The 12,261-nt window shown below is 45.4% G+C and overlaps 1 protein-coding gene across 1 annotated transcript; it reads left to right on the top strand.

Annotated features, from left to right (window-relative positions):
• Positions 1-7,769: 7,769 nt before the first annotated feature.
• On the top strand, positions 7,770-12,002 carry LOC137439266 (uncharacterized). Its single transcript, XM_068134996.2, has 4 exons — positions 7,770-7,882; positions 9,584-9,641; positions 9,733-10,931; positions 11,076-12,002. The coding sequence occupies exons 1-4, from the start codon at positions 7,770-7,772 to the stop codon at positions 11,362-11,364; spliced, it is 1,659 nt and encodes a 552-aa protein (XP_067991097.1). The 3' UTR covers positions 11,365-12,002.
• Positions 12,003-12,261: the final 259 nt, after the last annotated feature.

The following is a 12,261-nucleotide window of genomic DNA, read 5'->3' as shown; positions in this document are numbered from 1 at the left end:
CCTTTGTCTTATCGGGTTTTAACAGCGTGTCATATAGGCTATTGTTCTTATTCTGTTTATCTTATTCCTGCACATGGCACAGACGTGCACATCTAAATGCAGATTTGGTGAGAATATGCAGTGTTGCTGCCGCAATATCCCATTATTCTTGTTTTCTTGTGGAAAAGTCACCAAATGCATTGAAATTGTGTAAACAAGAATAATATATCCCTTTCAAACAATGGATGCACCTGTCAGGACAACGGAAATACATGTAGCATGAATAGCAATTCATGAATAGCAAAGGATTGAACACAAGAGGAAAATAATAAATAAATAAATAAATAAACAAGAAATATGTCGTGCATAGCAAGATACTTGAGAAATCCCTAAAATTTGGCCTATGTCGACCTATGGCCTATGTCGACCTCAAAAATAATTGGTGGTTGAATTCGATGAACTGACATGCAAATCCTGTTCAGATTGTAAGTCAATCGGAAGAAAATTTATGATCTATCTATAATTCCAGTAATCTCTGTGTGTATGTCTGTGTGTCTGTGTGTCTGTGACCGCTGTTTCTCGACAACCACGGGTTCGATATACTTGAAACTTGCCAGATATATTGCTGGGGACCTGAGGATGTGCCTTTTCAAGGTTTCATATTAATCGGAGAAGTAGTTACCGAGCTATGGCGATTTCTTTACCAAACTCCGCAAGCCGTTCGCTTTGGACCAAACCATTTCATGTAAATAGAGGGGGGGGGGATTGTCACCGTACTCGCAAGCCGTTCGCTTTGGCTTTGCGAATGGACCAAACCATTTCATGTAAATAGAGGGGGGGGATTGTCACCGTACTCGCAAGCCGTTCGCTTTGGCTTTGCGAATGGACCAAACCATTTCATGTAAATAGAGGGGGGGGATATAATTTTAGATATATATATAGTACGGGCATGCCCTAGTTATATAAATTTTGTCTATGTTGACCTTTATAGCTCAAAAATAATAATTGGTCGTTGAATTGAATAATCTTATGTGCAAATCCTGTTTAAACTTCAAGTCAATTGGATGAAAATTGAGGATTTTAGAAATTGCGGCTAATTTGTTGACTTTTTGCCTATGTTGACCTTTAGGCCAATGTTGACTTCAAGGTTAATTAATCGGTGGTTGAATTAAGTGAACGGATATGCAAATCCTGTTCAAATTTCAAGTCAGATGAAAATTGAGGATTTTAGAAACTTCACATAAATTGTTGACCTTTGGCCTTTGCTCACCTTTTGGGCAAAGTTGGCGTCAAAAATAATTCGTGGTTGAATCCAGTGACCAGATATGCAAATACTATTAAAATTTCAATTAAATCGGATGAAAATTGAGGGTTTTAGAAATTCCACCCGAAGTTGTTGACCTTTGGCCTATGTTGACCTTTTGGCCTAAGATGACGTACAAAATAATTGTTAGTTGAATTCAGTGACCTGATGTGCAAATCCTCTTCAAAATTTAAGAGGATTTTAGAAATTCGGCAAAGTTGTTGACCTTTGGCCTATGTTAACCTTTTGACCTCAAAATCAAGAGGCTTCTTCCTTATGACCAACTCTACTGTTTGGTGAAGTTTTGTGAAGATCGGTTTAAAATTGTGACCATCGGCGATTGACACACAAACAGACAGAATAACGCACAAGACCAACCAATATACCGTACTTGAAATATCTTCGATTTTCGCAAGTAATAACCTCCGTAAACACATCAATGTGTGGCAGAGATTGCAGCACTGAGCACGATGGAAAAAGTAGATTTTCCACTTCACAAGATCAGGAGGAGAATGTAGAATCGATTTGCTGATAAATGGTGGACAAGCTGGTTACGGCAGCAAAACACACACGTGCGATGCTCCTTAGGTTTGGTCAAAACTTAATCCCGAGGGCAAATTAGATGTGTTCACTGGGACCACCGTACCTCAATCTAATGCTATCCTTGTTATGAAAACATTAAATAAATAAATATTACTACTGCTGCTACTACTCTAACTACTTTAATGGGGGGAAGTTTGGCCTAAGTCTGTCACGAACCGGCTGGCTAGGCCTGACATTTGACTCGAGCCTATTTTGGCAGGAGATTATAATTTCTTCATGGTGCCGGCGATAGCTCGCCTCGTCTTTGTGAAAGGCACAGTGGGTGGGATCTTAAACCTTCACCAAATAATGCTAGTGGACGGGACACCCAGCTTAACGTACATACGACGGATGACGGACTTTGTCATGTGACGCCCTATCCTGTGAAACACCAATCCATGTCGGGTCGGGAATCGAACCTGGACGAGATAGCTCAAAAATGTGCGTGACACATCCTCACATCCTGTCAATCACTCCCTCACTCACTCAACTCACTCACACCAATATCATGCCTAACATACACATGCACACATACACACACATACCACACACCACACACACACACATATGTATGCATACAAACGTGCGCACACACAAACACATACACGCACACACATACACATACACACATATATATATATACACACATATATACACACACACATACACATACACACACTGACACCCTAAATAACTTCAGACCCATCTCCAACCTACCCTTTCTGTCAAAGGTTTTGGAACGCGCTGTAGCCACTCAACTCAAGCATCACCTCTCTGCCAATAACCTGTATGAAACATTCCAATCCGGATTCCGGTCCAACCACAGTACTGAAACTGCTCTCCTCAAAATCACCAACGACCTTCTCCTCTCCTCTGATGCTGGCAACCTCAACATTCTCATCCTCCTCGACCTCAGCGCTGCCTTTGACACCATCGATCACACCATCCTCCTCACCCGACTTGAAACCACCTTTAACATTACCGGCACTGCCCTCTCTTGGATTAAATCATACCTCTCTGACAGACGTCAGTTCATCTCCATCAATAACTGCAAATCCCCCACTGCTCCCCTCCCCCAAGGTGTCCCCCAAGGTTCAGTTCTTGGCCCCCTCCTCTTTATCCTTTACCTGTCCCCCCTCGGTCACTTAATCCGCCGTCATGGTCTCCAATTCCACTGCTTCGCCGATGACATCCAGCTTTTCATCTCCACCAAGTCCATCTCCACCGCCACCCACTCTATCCTGACAAACTGCATCACTGAAATAAAATCCTGGCTTCAAATCAACTTCCTCAAACTTAACTGTGATAAATCTGAAATAATCATCATTGGCCCAAAAACGCTCACCAAGTCCACCCATAACTTTGCCCTCAACATCGACGGTTTCCCAGTGTCCACCTCCCCTCACATCCGGAATCTTGGCATCATCTTTGACCAAACCCTCTCCTTCGACAAATACACTAAACAGATCACAAAGACAGCCTTCTTCCACCTGAAAAACATCGCCCGTCTCCGTCCATCCCTCTCCTCTGTGGCTGCAGAAACCCTCATCCACGCCTTCATCACTTCCCGTCTGGACTACTGCAATAGCCTCCTTTATGGTTCACCCTCAACAATCACCAATAAACTCCAATACATTCAGAACTCCGCTGCCCGTCTACTCACCCATTCCCGGACCCGTGACCACATCACCCCCGTCCTTTACAAGCTTCACTGGCTCCCCATCTCCCAGAGAATCCAGTACAAAATCCTCCTCTTGACCTACAAAGCCCTCCATAACCTGGCCCCATCCTACCTGGCTGACCTCCTCTCCAGACACACTCCCACCCGCAACCTCCGCTCTGCTGGTACCAACCTCCTGACCCCCCCCCATCCGGACCAAATTTAGATCCTGGGGGGACAGGGCCTTCTCCATCGCTGCTCCCACCCTCTGGAACTCGCTACCTCACACCATCAGAGACTCCTCCTCACTCACCACATTCAAAACATCACTCAAGACCCACCTGTTCAACACTGCATTCAACATTTAACCCACAGCATCTAACCCCTGACTATCTCCTCTCCTTCTCCCTCCTTTGTGCTTTGAATATTTCCCTATTGATTCTTCTTTTTTTGCAATTGTCTTTATGTTTTGCTATGCGTTATGTTTTGCACTCTGTCAAAGCGTCTTTGGGCTTCCTGAAAAGCGCTATATAAAATAAATGCATTATTATTATTATTATATACACGCACGCACGCACACACACCACACTCACATACACCAACACATACACACAGACACACAGACACATATGTATGCATACAAACGTGCGCACACACAAACACATACACGCACACACACAGACACACACACCACACTCACATACACCATCACAAACACATACACACACACACACACACACACACACACCACCACACACACACCTTGTTAGTGTCTCCAAAACACAGGATGTCCTGGGTCAGGCCAAGACGAGACCAACACAAAAAGAGCGTTCATTTTGGTTCCGCACAACGATGTCCCCATAAGCCCTGCACGGTCTGCACGGTCTGCACCACGACTTGGGGAAACAGGACGAGATGTTCTCCCCAATACATTCCTTTTTAACCACAAGTAGGATAAGTTTCTTTTCAAGCTTGCTATCCATTTATATTGTGAGTACAAACCCACAAAACCCAGTTCTTTTGACCTCGGGGCTCCACACCCTAACGAGGTCCTAATAACATCCGGCCACACATTGCACCTGTCTGTGAGGGCCACCTGTCTGTGAGGTGAGGGCACGCAACGACACACGATTCGGACCATTTGGGTGAAAATCCTGCAGCACTTGCCTCGTCATTATGTCGATCCTCATTCCACATTACGTCCCGCTAAGTGACCATCGGTGGGGAATATGATCTTCTCAACAAGAGTGTGAAATCTCGTGCAGGCAATTCCGGGTCATTAACCGTGCGGGCAGCTCCATTCCCAAAGATAGAAATTAATTTTGAAAATGCTGGACAGAGAAAGTGGGTCCGAGTTGCCGATATAAAGGGGATCGAGGAGATGGAATTGAAACTGATATGATAATCTGGAAGAAAAAATCAAATAAAATCACAGCTCAGAATCATAGGATGGAATCGAATCATCGAATCACAGCTCACAGTCGATGCAAATCGGTCGCTTCGGTGCAGCAAATAATGATGAGTGATCATTGCGTTACAAGTTGCAAGCATGACGTCAATTCGTGCTCCATTTCAATGTGATGATAAACTCGAGCATATTTCAGGCCAAAATAGACAGACACACACACACACACACACACACACACACACACACACACACACACACACACACACACACACACACATACAAGAAAAAGTTTTCCAAGTCTATTTCAAAACATTTTAAACTGGAGAGTTCATAAAACACCTTACCTCATGTTAAGGTATGTACTGTATTTCAATTTAAACAAAATAATGATTTTAAAGATTGTTTTTAAAATCCGAAAATTTAGCCACGAGTCGCAGTTCAGGAGTTGGACGCTTTATTGATAAAACCATAGCCATATCGGCGGTATCTTCTTCACTGCGATGCCACGCCCTCTCACATGCCACGCCCTCTCACATGCCACGCCCTCTCACATGCCACGCCCTCTCACATGCCACGCCCTCACACATGCCACACCCACTCACATGCCACGCCCTCTCATGCCATGCCCTCTCATGCCACGCTCTCTCACATGCCACGCCCTCTCACATGCCACGCCCTATCACATGCCACGCCCTCTCACATGCCACGCCCTCTCACATTCCACGCCCTCTCACATGCCACGCCCTCACACATGCCACGCCCTCACACATGCCACGCCCTCTCATGCCACGCCCTCATGCCACGCTCTCTCACATGCCACACCCTCTCACATTCCACGCCCTCTCACATGCCACGCCCTCACACATGCCACGCCCTCACACATGCCACGACCTCTCATGCCACGCCCTCTCATGCCACGCCCTCTCACATGCCACGCCCTCTCACATTCCACGCCCTCACATGCCACGCCCTCACACATGCCACGCCCTCTCACATGCCACGCCCTCTCACATGCCATGCCCTCTCACATGCCACGCCCTCTCACATGCCACGCCCTCACACATGCCACACCCTCTCACATGCCACACCCTCTCACATGCTATATAACGATATATAGTGTGGTTCATGCAAGTATTATGAAGGGGATGTGTGATTACAGTGTTCAGTTATACAATTCAATTTAAATAAAGGTTTAAAAATGTTTAAAGGAGTATAAAGAAATTTATTCTGCTTTTCACCACCATTTTACCCAGTGTCTATCACACCTCCCTATCTAACACATTACATTAGTTACTAGTGCATGTTGTTTTGTGTCCATTATAACGTCCTTAAAATCGTTACGTTTTATGGTTGGAAAGGTTTTCAATGTTGTCTAACTGCTAGAGGTAGACAGACAGGGTAAAGAAATGACCTCGCTCCTCTCTGCGCACGTGCGATCGGGACAAATTCAAAGTCAAAGTACTGTTAAACTATAGGTTCGTTTTCCGATTCATGTTCAAAATATAACATTCATTAGAAATTAAGTTGCTCCTCGATCATAAACTGACGTTTGTGGACAGACAGACAAAGTGAACTGATTGCTTAACCCCACTTTTCACTTGGGGCAGGTTAAGGAAACGTAATCCCAGCTTCCCCTTGACCTCAATCGGTTTTGGGTGCTTATTGCTCTTCAAGAGAAGAGTAAGGAGGCCAGATTCATCTGGAATCTTTTGCAAGTATTCTGTTTGCAAACTCGAACGACAACTTTCACGACAACTTTCACTTTTCACTTTCTCAATTCATACTTTCACGAGACTGAACAGTTTACGCTTTGTATCCCACTGGTAGGCCGGATCTGGATTCGATTCGGACTTGAACCAAAATCTAATCAGCTTGTTCTTTTCACTTACCCAACTCATCCACCAAATTTTGTCATAATATGTCCATAACTTCTTGAAATATCATGCTACATATAGTTTTTGGCCATATTACTCAATGGTGAAGAATCAATTAAAAAATTAAATAATTCTCATATCTGGATCCGGATCCGGCTTCACCAAAATGGAACCGATTCTTCCTCGTCACACCACCAACCTCTCCACCAAATTTCGTCCGAATCCGTCCACAACTTTTTGAAATATCTTGTTCACAAACAAACAGACAGACAGGGGTGAAAACATAACCTTCATCCACCTTCAATGGCGGAAGTAATAAGATGAAAAGAAAATCTTTGAATTGAAATATTCGGCCACAATTTTGTCCAACATGATGCAAACAACAGATCTGATCTGCTGTTTGGAGGCTCGACGCTCAGAAAATCTCTTAGTGTTGCCATATTAGTCGTAGAGACCTAAGGTGACCCAAACAGGTAACGATGATTCTGGCCAGAGTAGAAGGTACATGGCCAGAAACAAAGCGATTTATGGAGACAGACGGCGGATGGAAGTCGGAACTCCTTGCCATGATCATTTTAGCTGCAGTGTGTGGCTGCTGGTTTGCATCATTGCTGGGAGACGTGGCTGTGTGCCCCCCTGTAGGTTGGAGAAGAAATTTCGAATTTGTTCAAAAGTAGTCAAGCTGGAAGATGCTTAGATTTTCACATCTTCACTCATCACATTTTCACACATCCGAGGCTCACAGTATGGGAGTTGTACATAAATCACACGCAGTATAAATACATGAACGGACACGAGTGTATGTTAATGCAAATTACAAGGATATTAGCAGACAAATACCTATAGTTGGTGTTCTTTGACCCTGGGTTCCAAGCATCATGAGCCATCGGTTTAGATTAGAATGAAAAGAAATTCGCAAAATGGCAATGGCTGGGTTGCGTGACATCAATCCGTTGCGTAAAAATGGGGGTTTCAGACCCCGTTCTGATGCCTGTCGATGAGGGTTACACAGCGAACTTGGAGCTCACGTGTCCACGGAAAGGGGAGGAAGAGGAGGGACTTGGTTGGAAAGGGAGGTGCGCAGCGATGGAGCAGGGCTTGGGAGGGGCTGACACCAGAGGTGGCTAGCCGGCCATCGTTCGGCTTTTGCAACACAGTCGATAACGAATTGATCGCCGCGGAACTCCGGCTGCGCCCAAGGTTGAGCGATGGCGAAAAGGGAGTGGCGAGGATGCTGGCTCAATCTCATCGGTTCACGATCACTCTCGGTGAGTGGTCTGCAGAGTGCACCGCAGCAACCAGTGAGAAACGTGGTCGATTCCCTTCACATTATCTGCTCCGCATCCTTCCCGTTATGATGCCCTCGGGGTGACATCTGAAGGTAGGACTTTCTCAAGTCTCCTCGCTGGCGGTTCCCTCCCTCCCTCCCTCGTTTATCACTTTCACGTGTCCAAAACACCTGTCTGTGCAATGCTTTGAGGATGTTCCCGAGAGCACTGCGAGCCGAATTAGAGAGATGGATCCAACTTTCTTCAACTCCAAGACCAAATAACCGGCTCTTCGCACGAGGTATGTGCTGTAGGTTACTTGTTGCGAGAAGCACACCGTCTATTCACCGTAATTTGATAACTATACGGCCCAACCTTCTGAATGAAGTTACTCATGAGTCTTGAGAAACCTCGCTCCGTCCTTTCACTTGCATTGCTCGTTAGCGGCCTTGCTTATCATTGCCAAAGATGTGCCCCAGTCATTCAGCCAAGTGCTGCAGTAGAGATGTGTTGGAATTAGTGGATGCTCAGACATGATTGCGGAATTTCAGAGGAGGTTCATGTGCAATCTTACTATAATTCACCAAATGTCCGTCCGTCTGTCTGTCTGTCCAAAGGTACTGCAAAAACGGCTGAACCGATCACAATATTTTGGGTGGGCAATCCTGGGATCTCCTGGAGTAAAACAGGCTACATTGTTTTTCCAATTTCAGCTTTGGCCTCCAGCATTTTCAGGTTTGGACTCCCACATAATGTTATTTTTCCCGGGTGCCGCACAAATGGCTGCACCGATCGTTGCACTGCACGGCTGCACCGATCAGACTCGGTGACCACGGACAAAGACCTTTTATAAGGACATGGGTTGAATCCCTGCTTGAAAGAATGCCAACCCCCTCCCCGCCATCACGGTCGTCTCTCCAACTCACAATCCCACGAGATATGCGGAAAGGACAACCCAAAACCAATGATCTTCTTTTTGATTCATATATAAACATCATTAAAAGTAAATAATGACCTCGGCCAAAGTTCAAACGATGTGGGTTTAATCTCGACATGAGAGAATTCCACATAGCTATTTGGTCAGTGTATACACTAACAGATCGCTGTCTCCATCGATCTTGCCAAGGCCGTAACACCTATCGGCTCAAAATCCTTTTAACTGTTGACTTGGTAGTTTTTACAATGAAGGAAACATTAACGATGTTGTTAAAAGTTTATTTTGTGATTAATTTGTGATTGGAGTTATGTTGTTTGGAATGGAAAAAGAGATATCGAGTTCAAGTAAATGACGACATGCCATGATGGTTTCGACTTTCTAAACGTGAAATTCGCGGATCGCCATTTGCAGATTCGCCACGGACCCACGATAGATGTTTCTATACGTGAACGTACCCGTTTGTTTGCGAACGGTACGTTTTTCATGGAAGTCCTTCACGTACTTGCTGTCCATGTCTGACGTGCGACTGAGGGTGCTACAGGAATGTGGAATTTATTGGTTTCATGCTTTAGCATTCGCCGTATCTGCATTGCCTGTTTGCTTCCGGCCTCCCACCCATGCGTAGCACAGGTACCTCACTAGTATGTTGTAATGTCAGCTCACTGTATGCGAGGAGAAACCCTTCGACTCCTGAGGTTTGTAATCATTTTGTCTTTTCCAGCTGGAAGTTTGGACTGGGCTCTCAGCTTCATACTGGAAAGTTATTCACTTCATCCTCACCTTTTGGAACAAGTATTTACCAATAACTGCTGATGAAAACAAACGCTTGTCCATTTCCATGAGCTGTCGAGGACCACTTGTTTGTGTCGACGTCATGTCTCCGTGTAGACCATTCCCCAACTCGCAGAGGACCTGGAGATGGCCTTTGCGCTTTGTAGGTGGGTTTCTCACCTTTGCATCCATGGCACAACCAACCCTCCCGGGATCCACGGGACATTGCGTTGCTCCGTGTCTTTGCACAGCGCCCCAAGCTTGCCAACCGTGCTCACTCCCCGCGGATAATGTGAGCGCCAACGCATCTGGCTATTTGTCTCTACGTGCTTGTGATCTTGAAGAGCTAGGCTCAAGAGCACTGCAACAAAGTGGGAGTTATGAACTGCAACATCTCGATCTGAGCGATAATCAAATTTGTTGCATTAATCGGAATGCTTTTTCGGGGCTTAACCACCTCCAACACCTCAACCTGAGTGCCGCACTCATCAATGTCTCAGCAGAGCAACTATTTTCTGCACTCAACCCACTTGCAAACCTGAGTTACTTGGGACTTTCAGACAATGGCCTAACCAACTTGGGACCCAGAGCCTTCATTGGACTTGTCTCATTGAGACATGTGGACCTGAGAAACAATGGACTGGACCAGTTACAACCTGGTTCATTTGCATCATTTAAAGTCTCTTCTTCGTTGGTGGAATCAAAAGTTTCAATACTTGTTGATCTTCGACACAATGCCCTCAAAAGTATCAGCAACACCACCCTGGCTGAGTGGGATGCTGCACCTCAGCTGCAGCTCTTTCTGGCAGACAACCCATTTGTGTGCGACTGCCGCCTCGCCGCCTTCGTCTCCTGGCTCCGGAATGGCACGACACCCAAAACACGAGTCCGAGACGTATCCAAACTCCGCTGCACAGGAGCAAATGCTCATCAAATGAGTCTTCTGTTGATGCGGTCCGAGAAACTCCTCCTGTCTGGTGACTGCGGGGTCAAGGAGGCCATGGCCTCGTACGTGCTTTTGGGCATCGTGCTGGCACTCATCGGAGTCATTTTCCTCTTCGTGCTTTACCTCAACAGGAAAGGAATCAAAAGGTGGTTGATGCACATGCGTGACGCATGCCGAGACCAAATTGAAGACTACAACTACCGGTACGAGCTGGACGCAAATCCACGCATTGCAAACGTGGTTAACACGCTGGATCTGTGAATTCTAAGTGCTCCGTCCATGTGATTTCCATGTGATGTACATGTCCAGAGCCATTTGCCTTGAAACCTTCATTGCACACCCCTCAGGACATGTCAGGGCACACCGTATAGACCACCTGAAATGGAGGTGCATGCAGCGACCAAGTTCTCCCTGAACGCAAGCGTGGAGCGAGCACAATGCAATTATCCCAGAAAACAATTTGTTAGGCACCAAAATTGGACATTTCCTACAATGTACAACGGATGGAATCAGAACTACACTTCGATCAGACCACCTGGAATGGTCATCCCATTTCTGAAGCCAGGTTTAATTTGTAAGCTTCAGTTCTCGTACTATAGCTACGATATAAGGCATTCCTGTCCCGCACGAATATAACGAAATTATGCACAAGTCGAACACTGTACGAATCGTATAGCAGTATTTAACAATGTACGCGTGCATATATACAGGTGTGAATGTCAGCACGTACTCCAAGCAAGCACTTGAACATGTATGTATGTATACAGGTACTCATTCCTCATGAATGTGAACGACCCACATGATCAGGTCAATCAAGAGACTGTCGAGTACCTGAGATGGGTCGAGCTAGTTGTGAAGCACTCTTGTGTTGATGATGTGATACCATGGGTTTGTTTAGACCATTTTTTATTTTTTTTATTTGCTGTTTATTGTTATACGACATGTCAGCGACTCATTTGCCAATGCAGCATAAAGCATACAATAAGGGCGGGTCGATAGATAAAGGTACATTTTTAAACAAACGATAGGTAAATTGAGCGAGGAACTAATTAAAACCGAAAAGTGCAAACGTTGCCACTGTGGCCACCTTTAAAAGGGGTACTAGATCTCCAAAGGTGTAGTGGTTCGAGTACTCGTAGCTACAGAAACATCAACAGCTTTTGGTGGTTAAATTGAATCCTTTACCCCCATCGGCCGACGGCTCAAAGCGGTTACCGACCAGGAAAGGTACCACGTCCAGTTGTTCAATTCCAACCTCAAAACTAGAACACTCGGGAGAGAGAGCACACCTCCGCCAGGCTGATCAGTTTACGTTTTGTATCCCACTGATAGGATGGATCTGGATTCGGACCTGAACCAAAATCGAATCGGCTTCTTGTTGTCGCCGACCCAACTCATCCACCGAGTTTTGTCATTACTGGTCCATAACTTTTCGAAATATGCTATTTATAGTTTTTGGTCCTATCACTCTGTGGTAAAGATTTAATTTTAAAAATAAAAAAATTCTCTGATCCGGATCGAGATCGTCACCAA

Source organism: Myxine glutinosa, chromosome 14, assembly GCF_964187855.1.
Source record: "Myxine glutinosa chromosome 14, kmMyxGlut1.1, whole genome shotgun sequence".
NCBI classification, from domain to species: domain Eukaryota; kingdom Metazoa; phylum Chordata; class Myxini; order Myxiniformes; family Myxinidae; genus Myxine; species Myxine glutinosa.
This window is presented reverse-complemented; position numbering and strand designations above follow the sequence as displayed.